Here is a 19,784-nt window from a genome sequence, read left to right on the forward strand (position 1 = left end):
TTAACCCTCCCTAACCCAAACCTCTACTGTACTCTCCAGGGGCTGTTCTACCCTTAACCCTCCCTAACCCAAACCTCTACTGTACTCTCCAGGGGCTGTTCTACCCTTAACCCTCCCTCACCCCAATCCCTCTACTGTACTCTCCAGGGGCTGTTCTACCCTTAACCCTCCCTAACCCCAAACCTCTACTGTACTCTCCAGGGGCTGTTCTACCCTTAACCCTCCCTCACCCCAATCCCTCTACTGTACTCTCCAGGGGATGTTCTACCCTTAACCCTCCCTAACCCAAACCCCAAACCTCTACTGTACTCTCCAGGGGCTGTTCTACCCTTAACCCTCCCTAACCCAAACCTCTACTGTACTCTCCAGGGGCTGTTCTACCCTTAACCCTCCCTAACCCAAACCTCTACTGTACTCTCCAGGGGCTGTTCTACCCTTAACCCTCCCTCACCTCAAACCTCTACTGTACTCTCCAGGGGCTGTTCTACCCTTAACCCTCCCTAACCCAAACCTCTACTGTACTCTCCAGGGGATGTTCTACCCTTAACCCTCCCTCACCCCAATCCCTCTACTGTACTCTCCAGGGCCGGTTCCCAGCCCACTACTCTCTGGACATGCAGTCTCAGGGTCACCTCTCCTGTCTAGACAACAACCACTCCCACTTCCTGCTGGTGGATGATGGAACACACGGATGCTACGGAGTTGAGATAGAACTACGCTCCCGACTAGAGAGACTAATCTCCCAGCAGCCTCTGGGAAACAGAGGTAGGACTAGAGGGGCTCTGATTGTGATCGATATCTCTCTCTCTTTCTCTCTCTAATCTTTCTGTGCTTGTGTCCTTGTTAAAGAAACATGAGAATCACAGCAACTGTTTGTCAGTAATTCACAGTGCTGTCTGCTGTCAGTCCCCCGTCTGTGTCTGTGTGACTGTGTCTATCAAATCAAATCAAAATTTCCACATGCGCCGAATACCATGAAATGCTTTACTTACAAGCCCTTAACCAACAATACTGTTCAAGAAACAGAGTTAAGCCGAGTACCTCTGTCTGTCTGTCTGTCTGTCTGTCTGTCTGTCTGTCTGTCTGTCTGTCTGTCTGTCTGTCTGTCTGTCTGTCTGTCTGTCTGTCTGTCTGTCTGTCTGTCTGTCTGTCTGTCTGTCTGTCTGTCTGTCTGTCTGTCTGTCTGTCTCTGTCTCTGTCTCTCTCTCTCTCTCTCTCTCTCTCTCTCTCTCTCTCTCTCTCTCTCTCTCTCTCTCTCTCTCTCTCTCTCTCTCTCTCTCTCTCTCTCTCTCTCTCTCTCTCCAGAGAGTGGAGTGAGGATCCCAGTAGTGTGTGTGGTGCTGAATGGAGGACCAGGCACTCTCAGTGTGAGTATCATTAGTCCGTGGTGCTGCATGGGGGAACAGGCACTCTCAGTGTGAGTATCATGTGTGTGGTGCTGAATAGGGGACCAGGCACTCTCAGTGTGAGTATCATGTCTGTGGTGCTGCATGGGGGACCAGGCACTCTCAGTGTGAGTATCATGTGTGTGGTGCTGAATAGGGGACCAGGCACTCTCAGTGTGAGTATCATGTGTGTGGTGCTGAATAGGGGACCAGGCACTCTCAGTGTGAGTATCATCAGTCTGTGGTGCTGCATGGGGGACCAGGCACTCTCAGTGTGAGTATCATGTGTGTGGTGCTGAATGGGGGACCAGGCACTCTCAGTGTGAGTATCATGTGTGTGGTGCTGAATAGGGGACCAGGCACTCTCAGTGTGAGTATCATCAGTCTGTGGTGCTGCATGGGGGACCAGGCACTCTCAGTGTGAGTATCATGTGTGTGGTGCTGAATAGGGGACCAGGCACTCTCAGTGTGAGTATCATGTGTGTGGTGCTGAATAGGGGACCAGGCACTCTCAGTGTGAGTATCATGTGTGTGGTGCTTAATAGGGGACCAGGCACTCTCAGTGTGAGTATCATGTGTGTGGTGCTGAATAGGGGATCAGGCACTCTCAGTGTGAGTATCATGTGTGTGGTGCTGAATGGGGGACCAGGCACTCTCAGTGTGAGTATCATCAGTCTGTGGTGCTGAATGGGGGACCAGGCACTCTCAGTGTGAGTATCATGTGTGTGGTGCTTAATGTGGGACCAGGCACTCTCTGTGTGAGTATCATGTGTGTGGTGCTTAATGGGGGACCAGGCACTCTCAGTGTGAGTATCATGTGTGTGGTGCTGAATGGGGGACCAGGCACTCTGTGTGAGTATCATGTGTGTGGTGCTTAATGGGGGACCAGGCACTCTCAGTGTGAGTATCATGTGTGTGGTGCTGAATGGGGGACCAGGCACTCTCAGTGTGAGTATCATGTGTGTGGTGCTGAATGGGGACCAGGCACTCTGTGTGAGTATCATGTGTGTGGTGCTGAATGGGGGACCAGGCACTCTCTGTGTGAGTATCATGTGTGTGGTGCTGAATAGGGGACCAGGCACTCTCAGTGTGAGTATCATGTGTGTGGTGCTGAATGGGGGACCAGGCACTCTGTGTGAGTATCATGTGTGTGGTGCTGAATGGGGGACCAGGCACTCTGTGTGAGTATCATGTGTGTGGTGCTGAATGGGGGACCAGGCACTCTCAGTGTGAGTATCATGTGTGTGGTGCTGAATGGGGGACCAGGCACTCTCAGTGTGAGTATCATGTGTGTGGTGCTGAATGGGGGACCAGGCACTCTCAGTGTGAGTATCATGTGTGTGGTGCTGAATGGGGGACCAGGCACTCTCAGTGTGAGTATCATGTGTGTGGTGCTGAATAGGGGGACCAGGCACTCTCAGTGTGAGTATCATGTGTGTGGTGCTGAATGGGGGACCAGGCACTCTCAGTGTGAGTATCATCAGTCTGTGGTGCTGCATGGGGGACCAGGCACTCTCAGTGTGAGTATCATGTGTGTGGTGCTGAATAGGGGACCAGGCACTCTCAGTGTGAGTATCATCAGTCTGTGGTGCTGAATGGGGGACCAGGCACTCTCAGTGTGAGTATCATGTGTGTGGTGCTGAATGGGGGATCAGGCACTCTCAGTGTGAGTATCATCAGTCTGTGGTGCTGCATGGGGGACCAGGCACTCTCAGTGTGAGTATCATGTGTGTGGGGGACCAGGTCAGTAGTTGAATCATTCCTTTAGTTTCTTCAGCGTATTCTTCTGACTTGATGGTCTCGTGCACTGTGACCTTAGACCCCTGACCTCTCTTCTCACGCCTCACCCCACCTCAGACCATCTACGGTGCCATGCTGAACAGGACCCCCTGTGTCATTCTGGAAGGGTCAGGGAGACTAGCGGACGTCCTCGCCCATGTGGCTGGTCTCCCCGTTACCAAGGTTACCCTGTCTGTCATCCACCAGCTAATGAAACGGTTCTTCGGTCTGGGGTATGACTCCTTCACAGAGCTCAAGATCATAGAATGGACCAAGAAGGTAATACATAGCCTTGTTAAACCAGCCGGTCATTCTGGTTTCACACGGGTAGTAAATACATGGAGCTACTTCTTAAAGTGAATACTTTATACTGTAGCTAAGTTTCAGTCCTTTATTCCAGATTCAGGACATCATCAGGATGCCTCAGCTACTGACAGTGTTCCGTATGAGTGAAGACAACCACGGTGATGTTGATGTGGCCATTCTCCAGGCGCTGCTCAAAGGTAACAACCAGGCCTTGTAGCTTCTCAGAATAACAGGTTCTTCTGCTGAGTCACAGAGAAACATTACTAATGCTGAGTACCTCAGAATAACAGGCTCTTCTGCTGAGTCACAGAGTAACATTACTACCTCAGACCATCTAACAGGCTCTTCTGCTGAGTCACAGAGTAACATTACTAATGCTGAGTACCTCAGAATAACAGGCTCTTCTGCTGAGTCACAGAGTAACATTACTAATGCTGAGTACCTCAGAATAACAGGCTCTTCTGCTGAGTCACAGAGTAACATTACTAATGCTGAGTACCTCAGAATAACAGGCTCTTCTGCTGAGTCACAGAGTAACATTACTAATGCTGAGTACCTCAGAATAACAGGCTCTTCTGCTGAGTCACAGAGTAACATTACTAATGCTGAGTACCTCAGAATAACAGGCTCTTCTGCTGAGTCACAGAGTAACATTACTAATGCTGAGTACCTCAGAATAACAGGCTCTTCTGCTGAGTCACAGAGTAACATTACTAATGCTGAGTACCTCAGAATAACAGGCTCTTCTGCTGAGTCACAGGTAACATTACTAACGCTGAGTACCTCAGAATAACAGGCTCTTCTGCTGAGTCACAGAGAAACATTACTAATGCTGATGTACCTGAATAACAGGCTATTCTGCTGAGTCACAGAGTAACATTACTAATGCTGAGTACCTCAGAATAACAGGCTCTTCTGCTGAGTCACAGAGAAACATTACTAATGCTGAGTACCTCAGAATAACAGGCTCTTCTGCTGAGTCACAGAGTAACATTACTAATGCTGAGTACCTCAGAATAACAGGCTCTTCTGCTGAGTCACAGAGTAACATTACTAATGCTGAGTACCTCAGAATAACAGGCTCTTCTGCTGAGTCACAGAGTAACATTACTAATGCTGAGTACCTCAGAATAACAGGCTCTTCTGCTGAGTCACAGAGAAACATTACTAATGCTGAGTACCTCAGAATAACAGGCTCTTCTGCTGAGTCACAGAGTAACATTACTAATGCTGAGTACCTCAGAATAACAGGCTCTTCTGCTGAGTCACAGAGAAACATTACTAATGCTGAGTACCTCAGAATAACAGGCTCTTCTGCTGAGTCACAGAGTAACATTACTAATGCTGAGTACCTCAGAATAACAGGCTCTTCTGCTGAGTCACAGAGTAACATTACTAATGCTGAGTACCTCAGAATAACAGGCTCTTCTGCTGAGTCACAGAGTAACATTACTAATGCTGAGTACCTCAGAATAACAGGCTCTTCTGCTGAGTCACAGAGTAACATTACTAATGCTGAGTACCTCAGAATAACAGGCTCTTCTGCTGAGTCACAGAGTAACATTACTAATGCTGAGTACCTCAGAATAACAGGCTCTTCTGCTGAGTCACAGAGTAACATTACTAATGCTGAGTACCTCAGAATAACAGGCTCTTCTGCTGAGTCACAGAGTAACATTACTAATGCTGAGTACCTCAGAATAACAGGCTCTTCTGCTGAGTCACAGAGTAACATTACTAATGCTGAGTACCTCAGAATAACAGGCTCTTCTGCTGAGTCACAGAGAAACATTACTAATGCTGAGTACCTCAGAATAACAGGCTCTTCTGCTGAGTCACAGAGTAACATTACTAATGCTGAGTACCTCAGAATAACAGGCTCTTCTGCTGAGTCACAGAGAAACATTACTAATGCTGAGTACCTCAGAATAACAGGCTCTTCTGCTGAGTCACAGAGTAACATTACTAATGCTGAGTACCTCAGAATAACAGGCTCTTCTGCTGAGTCACAGAGAAACATTACTAATGCTGAGTACCTCAGAATAACAGGCTCTTCTGCTGAGTCACAGAGTAACATTACTAATGCTGAGTACCTCAGAATAACAGGCTCTTCTGCTGAGTCACAGAGAAACATTACTAATGCTGAGTACCTCAGAATAACAGGCTCTTCTGCTGAGTCACAGAGTAACATTACTAATGCTGAGTACATGAGCAGCACTTTGTCCGCTTGGTTTCCAGACAGTGTGTTAATGTTGAAACCTTAGACTTCTTGACACTTCCTGAAGTAGATGATTGAGTTTAGGATGTCTCTCAGACTGAGACGTTCTGTAAATAGTCTCATTCGTCGCCATCTAGAAGAATCTGAGTGCCTCATCTGGACATTCTGATGCATCACGGTGTCACATATTACCAGGCTAATGCAGGCTGTCTCATATTAAGCTCTAAGCATTCGCATTACGGCTAAATTATGCAGAGTAAGTCACTTTCTAAATTCCACATTGGAAGAATGGTTTCCATATCAGTTTTGAACTGTACACGCAACCTGATCAGCACCTGTTTGCCTTGGTTATAAGGTCTAGACTTCCGGGAAACACCACAGCCTTAGTTCTAATCCAGGTTTATCTCTCTCTCTTCTCCTCGTCCCCTCCCAGCCAATAGGAGCAGTGAGTCTGTTGGGATGGAGCGCTGGGAGAGACAACTGGAGCTCGCCGTAGCCTGGAACAGAGTGGACATCGCTAAGACTGACATCTTCACTGAGGATAGCCAGTGGAAGGTAGGTTCAGGTTAACTTTCAATCAGAGCCGTGTGTAAAAGAAGCACTGAGGCTCTTCCAAGCCCTTTCGTGAGTTACTGCAATGAGAGAAGGCCATAACTATAGAGTTGGATACCACGAAAGTGGGGTATAATTTGATCAAAATTTAAAAAAAAACATTAGATACACAGTTTTTATGCGAGTGAAGTCATACTGTATAAAAACAAAATCACGACAGCTGTGATGGAAACAGGAAGTTTCGGTACAATTGTATAAATATGTTCATTTGACATGTTGGGTTCTTTTTGTGTCAGTAAAATTAATAATGTGAGAAATGGAAATCCTTTACAGTATGTGCAAGTGTTGATATAATAATATATATAAAAATAATAATATATATATTATATATATCATAATATAATAACCAGCATAGGGAAGTAAAGTCACGCGATGATATGTTGTGTGGTCCTCCCACTACGACTTGGGAAACCATGCAGTTTATTAGGCTACAGATGAAATAACTGATGAATTTCACAGGGTGGTGAAAGAGCACAGTGATGGGCTTGATGAACTTCACAGGGTGGTGATAGAGCACAGTGATGGGCTTGATGAACTTCACAGGGTGGTGATAGAGCACAGTGATGAACTTCACAGAGTGGTGATAGAGCACAGTGATGAGCTGAACTTCACAGGGTGGTGATAGAGCACAGTGATGAACTCCACAGAGTGGTGATAGAGCACAGTGATGAACTCCACAGAGTGGTGATAGTGCACAGTGATGAACTCCACAGAGTGGTGATAGAGCACAGTGATGAGCTTGATGAACTTCACAGGGTGGTGATAGAGCACAGTGATGGGCTTGATGAACTTCACAGGGTGGTGATAGTGCACAGTGATGGGCTTGATGAACTTCACAGGTTGGTGATAGAGCACAGTGATGAACTTCACAGGGTGGTGATAGAGCACAGTGATGAACTTCACAGAGTGGTGATAGAGCACAGTGATGGGCTTGATGAACTTCACAGGGTGGTGATAGAGCACAGTGATGAACTTCACAGGGTGGTGATAGAGCACAGTGATGATCTTGATGAACTTCACAGGGTGGTGATAGAGCACAGTGATGAACTTCACAGGGTGGTGATAGAGCACAGTGATGAGCTTGATGAACTTCACAGAGTGGTGATAGAGCACAGTGATGAGCTTGATGAACTTCACAGAGTGGTGATAGAGCACAGTGATGAACTCCACAGAGTGGTGATAGTGCACAGTGATGAACTCCACAGAGTGGTGATAGAGCACAGTGATGAGCTTGATGAACTTCACAGGGTGGTGATAGAGCACAGTGATGGGCTTGATGAACTTCACAGGGTGGTGATAGTGCACAGTGATGGGCTTGATGAACTTCACAGGTTGGTGATAGAGCACAGTGATGAACTTCACAGGGTGGTGATAGAGCACAGTGATGAACTTCACAGAGTGGTGATAGAGCACAGTGATGGGCTTGATGAACTTCACAGGGTGGTGATAGAGCACAGTGATGAACTTCACAGGGTGGTGATAGAGCACAGTGATGATCTTGATGAACTTCACAGGGTGGTGATAGAGCACAGTGATGGGCTTGATGAACTTCACAGGGTGGTGATAGTGCACAGTGATGGGCTTGATGAACTTCACAGAGTGGTGATAGTGCACAGTGATGAACTTCACAGGGTGGTGATAGAGCACAGTGATGAACTTCACAGGGTGGTGATAGAGCACAGTGATGAACTTCACAGGGTGGTGATAGAGCACAGTGATGAACTTCACAGGGTGGTGATAGAGCACAGTGATGAACTTCACAGGGTGGTGATAGAGCACAGTGATGAACTTCACAGGGTGGTGATAGAGCACAGTGATGAACTTCACAGGGTGGTGATAGAGCACAGTGATGAACTTCACAGGGTGGTGATAGAGCACAGTGATGAACTTCACAGGGTGGTGATAGAGCACAGTGATGTGCTTGATGAACTTCACAGGGTGGTGATAGAGCACAGTGATGAACTCCACAGAGTGGTGATAGTGCACAGTGATGAACTCCACAGAGTGGTGATAGTGCACATTGATGAACTCCACAGAGTGGTGATAGAGCACAGTGATGAGCTTGATGAACTTCACAGGGTGGTGATAGAGCACAGTGATGGGCTTGATGAACTTCACAGGGTGGTGATAGTGCACAGTGATGGGCTTGATGAACTTCACAGGTTGGTGATAGAGCACAGTGATGAACTTCACAGGGTGGTGATAGAGCACAGTGATGAACTTCACAGAGTGGTGATAGAGCACAGTGATGGGCTTGATGAACTTCACAGGGTGGTGATAGAGCACAGTGATGAACTTCACAGGGTGGTGATAGAGCACAGTGATGAACTTCACAGGGTGGTGATAGAGCACAGTGATGATCTTGATGAACTTCACAGGGTGGTGATAGAGCACAGTGATGAACTTCACAGGGTGGTGATAGAGCACAGTGATGAACTTCACAGGGTGGTGATAGAGCACAGTGATGAACTTCACAGGGTGGTGATAGAGCACAGTGATGAACTTCACAGGGTGGTGATAGAGCACAGTGATGAACTTCACAGGGTGGTGATAGAGCACAGTGATGAACTTCACAGGGTGGTGATAGAGCACAGTGATGAACTTCACAGGGTGGTGATAGAGCACAGTGATGAACTTCACAGGGTGGTGATAGAGCACAGTGATGGGCTTGATGAACTTCACAGGGTGGTGATAGAGCACAGTGATGGGCTTGATGAACTTCACAGGGTGGTGATAGAGCACAGTGATGGGCTTGATGAACTTCACAGGGTGGTGATAGTGCACAGTGATGGGCTTGATGAACTTCACAGGGTGGTGATAGTGCACAGTGATGGGCTTGATGAACTTCACAGGTTGGTGATAGAGCACAGTGATGAACTTCACAGGGTGGTGATAGTGCACAGTGATGAACTTCACAGAGTGGTGATAGAGCACAGTGATGAACTTCACAGGGTGGTGATAGAGCACAGTGATGGGCTTGATGAACTTCACAGGGTGGTGATAGAGCACAGTGATGGGCTTGATGAACTTCACAGGGTGGTGATAGAGCACAGTGATGGGCTTGATGAACTTCACAGGGTGGTGATAGAGCACAGTGATGGGCTTGATGAACTTCACAGGGTGGTGATAGAGCACAGTGATGAACTTCACAGGGTGGTGATAGTGCACGGTGGTGAACTTCACAGGGTGGTGATAGAGCACAGTGATGGGCTTGATGAACTTCACAGGGTGGTGATAGAGCACAGTGATGGGCTTGATGAACTTCACAGGGTGGTGATAGAGCACAGTGATGGGCTTGATGAACTTCACAGGGTGGTGATAGTGCACAGTGATGGGCTTGATGAACTTCACAGGGTGGTGATAGTGCACAGTGATGGGCTTGATGAACTTCACAGGGTGGTGATAGAGCACAGTGATGAACTTCACAGGGTGGTGATAGAGCACAGTGATGAACTTCACAGAGTGGTGATAGAGCACAGTGATGAACTTCACAGGGTGGTGATAGAGCACAGTGATGGGCTTGATGAATTTCACAGGGTGGTGATAGAGCACAGTGATGAACTTCACAGGGTGGTGATAGTGCACAGTGATGAGCTTGATGAACTTCACAGGGTGGTGATAGAGCACAGTGATGAACTTCACAGAGTGGTGATAGTGCACAGTGATGAACTTCACAGGGTGGTGATAGAGCACAGTGATGGGCTTGATGAACTTCACAGGGTGGTGATAGTGCACAGTGATGAGCTTGATGAACTTCACAGAGTGGTGATAGAGCACAGTGATGAACTTCACAGAGTGGTGATAGTGCACAGTGATGAGCTTGATGAACTTCACAGGGTGGTGATAGAGCACAGTGATGAACTTCACAGGGTGGTGATAGTGCACAGTGATGAACTTCACAGGGTGGTGATAGAGCACAGTGATGGGCTTGATGAACTTCACAGGGTGGTGATAGTGCACAGTGATGGGCTTGATGAACTTCACAGGGTGGTGATAGTGCACAGTGATGAACTTCACAGGGTGGTGATAGAGCACAGTGATGGGCTTGATGAACTTCACAGGGTGGTGATAGTGCACAGTGATGAACTTTACATGGTGGTGATAGAGCACAGTGATGGGCTTGATGAACTTCACAGGGTGGTGATAGTGCACAGTGATGGGCTTGATGAACTTCACAGGGTGGTGATAGAGCACAGTGATGAACTTCACAGGGTGGTGATAGAGCACAGTGATGAACTTCACAGAGTGGTGATAGAGCACAGTGATGGGCTTGATGAACTTCACAGGGTGGTGATAGTGCACAGTGATGGGCTTGATGAACTTCACAGGGTGGTGATAGAGCACAGTGATGGGCTTGATGAACTTCGCAGGGTGGTGATAGTGCACAGTGATGGGCTTGATGAACTTCACAGGGTGGTGATAGTGCACAGTGATGGGCTTGATGAACTTCACAGGGTGGTGATAGTGCACAGTGATGGGCTTGATGAACTTCACAGAGTGGTGATAGTGTACAGGGATGGGCTTAATGATCCAGTCCTTTCTAATCAATATCAAGGGTCTTATTCTGGTGACATGACGATTGACGCTTGCCGTTTGACAAATACCAATATTCTTATCAATAATAATGTTGTCATGTATACTAGCCTACCTGCATGGTCTACCTGCACAGCCTACCTGCATAGTCTACCAGCACAGTCTACCAGCACAGTTTACCAGCACAGCCTACCAGCACAGTCTACCTGCATGGTCTACCTGCATAGTCTACCTGCATAGTCTACCAGCACAGTCTACCAGCACAGTCTACCAGCACAGCCTACCAGCACAGCCTACCAGCACAGTCTACCAGCACAGTCTACCTGCATAGCCTACCTGCATAGTCTACCTGCACAGTCTACCTGCATAGTCAAATCAAAATCAAATCAAATCAAATCCAATTTTATTTGTCACATACACATGGTTAGCAGATGTTAAATGCACAGTGATGAAATGCTTGTGCTTCTAGTTCCGACAATGCAGTGATAACCAACAAGTAATCTAACTAACAATTCCAAAACTACTGTCTTATACACAGTGTAAGGGGATAAGGAACATGTACATAAGGATATATGAATGAGTGATGGTACAGAGCAGCATACAGTAGATGGTATAGAGCACAGTATATACATATGAGATGAGTGGTGATAAAGCAAACAAAGTGGCATAGTTAAAGTGGCTAGTGATACATGTGTTACATAAGGATGCAGTCGATGATGTAGAGTACAGTATATACATATGCATATGAGATGAATAATGTAGGGTAAGTAACATTATATAAGGTAGCATTGTTTAAAGTGGCTAGTGATATATTTACATCATTTCCCATCAATTCCCATTATTAAAATGGCTGGAGTTGGGTCAGTGTCAATGACAGTGTGTTGATAGCAGCCACTCAATGTTAGTGGTGGCTGTTTAACAGTCTGATGGCCTTGAGATAGAAGCTGTTTTTCTGTCTACCTGCACAGTCTACCTGATAGTCTACCTGCACAGTCTACCTGCATAGTCTACCTGCACAGTCTACCAGCACAGTCTACCAGGACAGTCTACCTGCATTGTCTACCAGCACAGTCTGATAGGACAGTCTACCTGCACAGTCTACCAGCACAGTTTACCAGCACAGTCTACCAGCACAGGTTACCAGCACAGTCTACCAGCACGGTCTACCAGCACAGTCTACCAGCACAGTTTACCAGCACAGTCTACCAGCACAGTTTACCAGCACAGTCTACCAGCACAGTCTACCAGCACAGTCTGGCACAGTCTACCAGCACAGTCTACCTGCATAGTCTACCTGCACAGTCTATAGCACAGTCTGATGAACTTCAGTCTACCAGCACAGTTTACCAGCACAGTTTACCAGGACAGTCTACCTGCATAGTCTACCTGCACAGTCTACCAGCACAGTTTACCAGCACAGTCTACCAGCACAGTCTACCAGCACAGTCTACCAGCACAGTCTATCAGCACAGTTTACCAGCACAGTCTACCAGCACAGTCTACCAGCACAGTCTACCAGCACAGTCTACCAGCACAGTTTACCAGCACAGTCTACCAGCACAGTCTACCAGCACAGTCTACCAGCACAGTCTACCAGCTCAGTCTACCAGCACAGTCTACCAGCACAGTCTACCAGCACAGTTTACCAGCACAGTCTACCAGCACAGTTTACTCTACCAGCACAGTCTACCAGCTCAGTCTACCAGCACAGTCTACCAGCTCAGTCTACCAGCACAGTCTACCAGCACAGTCTACCAGGACAGTCTACCTGCACAGTCTACCAGCACAGTTTACCAGCACAGTCTACCAGCACAGTTTACCAGCACAGTCTACCAGCACGGTCTACCAGCACAGTCTACCAGCACAGTCTACCAGCACAGTCTACCAGCACAGCCTACCAGCACAGCCTACCAGCACAGTCTACCAGCACAGTCTACCTGCATAGCCTACCTGCATAGTCTACCTGCACAGTCTACCTGCATAGTCAAATCAAAATCAAATCAAATCAAATCCAATTTTATTTGTCACATACACATGGTTAGCAGATGTTAAATGCGAGTGTAGCGAAATGCTTGTGCTTCTAGTTCCGACAATGCAGTGATAACCAACAAGTAATCTAACTAACAATTCCAAAACTACTGTCTTATACACAGTGTAAGGGGATAAGGAACATGTACATAAGGATATATGAATGAGTGATGGTACAGAGCAGCATACAGTAGATGGTATCGATTACAGTATATACATATGAGATGAGTGTGTAGACAAAGTAAACAAAGTGGCATAGTTAAAGTGGCTAGTGATACATGTGTTACATAAGGATGCAGTCGATGATGTAGAGTACAGTATATACATATGCATATGAGATGAATAATGTAGGGTAAGTAACATTATATAAGGTAGCATTGTTTAAAGTGGCTAGTGATATATTTACATCATTTCCCATCAATTCCCATTATTAAAATGGCTGGAGTTGGGTCAGTGTCAATGACAGTGTGTTGGCAGCAGCCACTCAATGTTAGTGGTGGCTGTTTAACAGTCTGATGGCCTTGAGATAGAAGCTGTTTTTCTGTCTACCTGCACAGTCTACCTGCATAGTCTACCTGCACAGTCTACCTGCATAGTCTACCTGCACAGTCTACCAGCACAGTCTACCAGGACAGTCTACCTGCATTGTCTACCAGCACAGTCTACCAGGACAGTCTACCTGCACAGTCTACCAGCACAGTTTACCAGCACAGTCTACCAGCACAGGTTACCAGCACAGTCTACCAGCACGGTCTACCAGCACAGTCTACCAGCACAGTTTACCAGCACAGTCTACCAGCACAGTTTACCAGCACAGTCTACCAGCACAGTCTACCAGCACAGTCTACCAGCACAGTCTACCAGCACAGTCTACCTGCATAGTCTACCTGCACAGTCTACCAGCACAGTCTACCAGCACAGTTTACCAGCACAGTTTACCAGGACAGTCTACCTGCATAGTCTACCTGCACAGTCTACCAGCACAGTTTACCAGCACAGTCTACCAGCACAGTCTACCAGCACAGTCTACCAGCACAGTCTATCAGCACAGTTTACCAGCACAGTCTACCAGCACAGTCTACCAGCACAGTCTACCAGCACAGTCTACCAGCACAGTTTACCAGCACAGTCTACCAGCACAGTCTACCAGCACAGTCTACCAGCACAGTCTACCAGCTCAGTCTACCAGCACAGTCTACCAGCACAGTCTACCAGCACAGTTTACCAGCACAGTCTACCAGCACAGTTTACCAGCACAGTCTACCAGCACAGTCTACCAGCTCAGTCTACCAGCACAGTCTACCAGCTCAGTCTACCAGCACAGTCTACCAGCACAGTCTACCAGGACAGTCTACCTGCACAGTCTACCAGCACAGTTTACCAGCACAGTCTACCAGCACAGTTTACCAGCACAGTCTACCAGCACGGTCTACCAGCACAGTCTACCAGCACAGTTTACCAGCACAGTCTACCAGCACAGTTTACCAGCACAGTCTACCAGCACAGTCTACCAGCACAGTCTACCAGCACAGTCTACCAGCACAGTCTACCTGCATAGTCTACCTGCACAGTCTACCAGCACAGTTTACCAGCACAGTCTACCAGCACAGTTTACCAGGACAGTCTACCTGCATAGTCTACCTGCACAGTCTACCAGCACAGTTTACCAGCACAGTCTACCAGCACAGTCTACCAGCACAGTTTACCAGCACAGTCTACCAGCACAGTCTACCAGCGCAGTCTACCAGCACAGTCTACCAGCACAGTTTACCAGCACAGTCTACCAGCACAGTCTACCAGCACAGTCTACCAGCACAGTCTACCAGCACAGTTTACCAGCACAGTCTACCAGCTCAGTCTACCAGCACAGTCTACCAGCACAGTTTACCAGCACAGTCTACCAGCACAGTTTACCAGCACAGTCTACCAGCACAGTCTACCAGCTCAGTCTACCAGCACAGTCTACCAGCTCAGTCTACCAGCACAGTCTACCAGCACAGTCTACCAGCACAGTCTACCAGCACAGTTTACCAGCACAGTCTACCAGCACAGTCTACCAGCACAGTCTACCAGCACAGTCTACCAGCACAGTCTACCAGCACAGTCTACCAGCACAGTCTACCAGCTCAGTCTACCAGCACAGTCTACCAGCACAGTCTACCAGCACAGTCTACCAGCACAGTTTACCAGCACAGTCTACCAGCACCGTCTACCAGCACAGTCTACCAGCACAGTCTACCAGCACAGTCTACCAGCACAGTCTACCTGCACAGTCTACCAGCTGTATCTGCCAGCTGTTGGCTAGAGCGTAAGAACTAAAACCAGAGTAGAGGCACATTTGCTGTTTAAAGCAACAGTTTTTGTGACAATGTCATCACGCACAGACTTTTATCAGCAACAACTCAGTTTGATGGAAACACCTTTAGATTTATATCCGGTACATTAAAAACATTTTGTGTGCACTATGTCATCACGCACAGACTTTTATCAGCAACAACTCAGTTTGATGGAAACACCTTTAGATTTATATCCGGTACATTAAAAACATTTTGTGTGCACTATGTCATCACGCACAGACTTTTATCAGCAACAACTCAGTTTGATGGAAACACCTTTAGATTTATATCCGGTACATTAAAAACATTTTGTGTGCACTATGTCATCACGCACAGACTTTTATCAGCAACAACTCAGTTTGATGGAAACACCTTTAGATTTATATCCGGTACATTAAAAACATTTTGTGTGCACTATGTCATCACGCACAGACTTTTATCAGCAACAACTCAGTTTGATGGAAACACCTTTAGATTTATATCCGGTACATTAAAAACATTTTGTGTGCACTATGTCATCACGCACAGACTTTTATCAGCAACAACTCAGTTTGATGGAAACACCTTTAGATTTATATCCGGTACATTAAAAACATTTTGTGTGCACTATGTCATCACGCACAGACTTTTATCAGCAACAACTCAGTTTGATGGAAACACCTTTAGATTTATATCCGGTACATTAAAAACATTTTGTGTGCACTATGTCATCACGCACAGACTTTTATCAGCAACAACTCAGTTTGATGGAAACACCTTTAGATTTATATCCGGTACATTAAAAACATTTTGTGTGCACTATGTCATCACGCACAGACTTTTATCAGCAACAACTCAGTTTGATGGAAACACCTTTAGATTTATATCCGGTACATTAAAAACATTTTGTGTGCACTATGTCATCACGCACAGACTTTTATCAGCAACAACTCAGTTTGATGGAAACACCTTTAGATTTATATCCGGTACATTAAAAACATTTTGTGTGCACTATGTCATCACGCACAGACTTTTATCAGCAACAACTCAGTTTGATGGAAACACCTTTAGATTTATATCCGGTACATTAAAAACATTTTGTGTGCACTATGTCATCACGCACAGACTTTTATCAGCAACAACTCAGTTTGATGGAAACACCTTTAGATTTATATCCGGTACATTAAAAACATTTTGTGTGCACTATGTCATCACGCACAGACTTTTATCAGCAACAACTCAGTTTGATGGAAACACCTTTAGATTTATATCCGGTACATTAAAAACATTTTGTGTGCACTATGTCATCACGCACAGACTTTTATCAGCAACAACTCAGTTTGATGGAAACACCTTTAGATTTATATCCGGTACATTAAAAACATTTTGTGTGCACTATGTCATCACGCACAGACTTTTATCAGCAACAACTCAGTTTGATGGAAACACCTTTAGATTTATATCCGGTACATTAAAAACATTTTGTGTGCACTATGTCATCACGCACAGACTTTTATCAGCAACAACTCAGTTTGATGGAAACACCTTTAGATTTATATCCGGTACATTAAAAACATTTTGTGTGCACTATGTCATCACGCACAGACTTTTATCAGCAACAACTCAGTTTGATGGAAACACCTTTAGATTTATATCCGGTACATTAAAAACATTTTGTGTGCACTATGTCATCACGCACAGACTTTTATCAGCAACAACTCAGTTTGATGGAAACACCTTTAGATTTATATCCGGTACATTAAAAACATTTTGTGTGCACTATGTCATCACGCACAGACTTTTATCAGCAACAACTCAGTTTGATGAAAACACCTTTAGATTTATATCCGGTACATTAAAAACATTTTGTGTGCACTATGTCATCACGCACAGACTTTTATCAGCAACAACTCAGTTTGATGGAAACATCTTTAGATTTATATCCGGTACATTAAAAACATTTTGTGTGCACTATGTCATCACGCACAGACTTTTATCAGCAACAACTCAGTTTGATGGAAACACCTTTAGATTTATATCCGGTACATTAAAAACATTTTGTGTGCACTATGTCATCACGCACAGACTTTTATCAGCAACAACTCAGTTTGATGGAAACACCTTTAGATTTATATCCGGTACATTAAAAACATTTTGTGTGCACTATGTCATCACGCACAGACTTTTATCAGCAACAACTCAGTTTGATGGAAACACCTTTAGATTTATATCCGGTACATTAAAAACATTTTGTGTGCACTATGTCATCACGCACAGACTTTTATCAGCAACAACTCAGTTTGATGGAAACACCTTTAGATTTATATCCGGTACATTAAAAACATTTTGTGTGCACTATGTCATCACGCACAGACTTTTATCAGCAACAACTCAGTTTGATGGAAACACCTTTAGATTTATATCCGGTACATTAAAAACATTTTGTGTGCACTATGTCATCACGCACAGACTTTTATCAGCAACAACTCAGTTTGATGGAAACACCTTTAGATTTATATCCGGTACATTAAAAACATTTTGTGTGCACTATGTCATCACGCACAGACTTTTATCAGCAACAACTCAGTTTGATGGAAGCACCTTTAGATTTATATCCGGTACATTAAAAACATTTCGTGTGCACTATGTCATCACGCACAGACTTTTATCAGCAACAACTCAGTTTGATGGAAACACCTTTAGATTTATATCCGGTACATTAAAAACATTTTGTGTGCACTATGTCATCACGCACAGACTTTTATCAGCAACAACTCCGTTTGATGGAAACACAGCACATATTCTTCATGCGGATTTTACAATATTCACATGGAAATCAGTCGCCAATTGGATGGAAAATCACATCAAATTTGATTTGTCACATGCACCGAATTACAACAGGTGAAATGTTTACTTACAAGCCTTTAACCACCAGCAATACAGTTTTAAGAAAATACCTAAAAAAGTAAGAGATAAGAATAACAAATAATTAAAGAGCAGCAGTAAATAACAATAGTGGTGCTATACAGGGGGTACCGGTACAGAGTAAATGTGGAGGCTATATACAGGGGGTACCGGTACAGAGTAAATGTGGAGGCTATATACAGGGGGTACCGGTACAGAGTCAATGTGGAGGCTATATACAGGGGGTACCAGTACAGAGTCAATGTGGAGGCTATATACAGGGGGTACCGGTACAGAGTCAATGTGGAGGCTATATACAGGGGGTACTGGTACAGAGTCAATGTGGAGGCTATATACAGGGGGTACCAGTACAGAGACAATGTGGAGGCTATATACAGGGTGTTACGGTACAGAGTCATTGTGGAGACTATATACAGGGTATTACGGTACAGAGTCAATGTGGAGGCTATATACAGGGGGTACCGGTACAGAGTCAATGTGGAGGCTATATACAGGGGGTACCGGTACAGAGTCAATGTGGAGGTTATATACAGGGGGTACCAGTACAGAGTCAATGTGGAGTCGCTTTGGATAAAAGCGTCTGCTAAATGGCATATATTATTATTATTATATACAGGGGGGTACCGGTACAGAGTCAATGTGGAGGCTATATACAGGGGGTACTGGTACAGAGTCAATGTGGAGGCTATATACAGGGGGTACCGGTACAGAGTCAATGTGGAGGCTATATACAGGGGGTACCGGTACAGAGTCAATGTGGAGGCTATATACAGGGGGTACTGGTACAGAGTCAATGTGGAGGCTATATACAGGGGGTACCAGTACAGAGACAATGTGGAGGCTATATACAGGGTGTTACGGTACAGAGTCATTGTGGAGACTATATACAGGGTATTACGGTACAGAGTCAATGTGGAGGCTATATACAGGGGGTACCGGTACAGAGTCAATGTGGAGGCTATATACAGGGGGTACCGGTACAGAGTCAATGTGGAGGTTATATACAGGGGGTACCAGTACAGAGTCAATGTGGAGTCGCTTTGGATAAAAGCGTCTGCTAAATGGCATATATTATTATTATTATATACAGGGGGTACCGGTACAGAGTCAATGTGGAGGCTATATACAGGGGGTACTGGTACAGAGTCAATGTGGAGGCTATATACAGGGGGTACCGGTACAGAGTCAATGTGGAGGCTATATACAGGGGGTACCGGTACAGAGTCAATGTGGAGGCTATATACAGGGGGTACCGGTACAGAGTAAATGTGGAGGTGAAATACAGGGGGTACCGGTACAGAGTCAATGTGGAGGCTATATACAGGGTATTGCGGTACAGAGTCAATGTGGAGGCTATATACAGGGGGTACCGGTACAGAGTCAATGTGGAGGCTATATTCAGGGTGTTACGGTACAGAGTCAATGTGGAGGCTATATACAGGGGGTACCGGTACAGAGTCAATGTGGAGGCTATATACAGGGGGTATCGGTACAGAGTCAATGTGGAAGCTATATACAGGGGGTACCGGTACAGAGTCAATGTGGAGGCTATATACAGGGGGTACAGGTACAGAGTCAATGTGGAGGCTATATACAGGGTGTTACGGTACAGAGTCAATGTGGAGGCTATATACAGGGGGTACAGGTACAGAGTCAATGTGGAGGCTATATACAGGGTGTTAC

At 45.7% G+C, this 19,784-nt stretch overlaps 1 protein-coding gene across 3 annotated transcripts in view; it reads left to right on the forward strand.

Moving 5' to 3' along the window:
• trpm2 (transient receptor potential cation channel, subfamily M, member 2) overlaps window positions 1-19,784 on the forward strand; it is a 109,971-nt gene that overhangs the window by 40,958 nt on the left and 49,229 nt on the right. For all 3 annotated transcript variants that reach the window (XM_046352112.1, XM_046352195.1, XM_046352275.1), the window contains exons 5-9: window positions 585-765; window positions 1,306-1,367; window positions 3,243-3,443; window positions 3,565-3,667; window positions 6,122-6,243. In XM_046352112.1, the coding sequence (XP_046208068.1) occupies window positions 585-765; window positions 1,306-1,367; window positions 3,243-3,443; window positions 3,565-3,667; window positions 6,122-6,243 (669 nt within the window). The remainder of the gene's footprint in view (window positions 1-584; window positions 766-1,305; window positions 1,368-3,242; window positions 3,444-3,564; window positions 3,668-6,121; window positions 6,244-19,784) is intronic.

This window comes from Oncorhynchus gorbuscha, linkage group LG01 (genome assembly GCF_021184085.1).
Source record: "Oncorhynchus gorbuscha isolate QuinsamMale2020 ecotype Even-year linkage group LG01, OgorEven_v1.0, whole genome shotgun sequence".
NCBI classification, from domain to species: domain Eukaryota; kingdom Metazoa; phylum Chordata; class Actinopteri; order Salmoniformes; family Salmonidae; genus Oncorhynchus; species Oncorhynchus gorbuscha.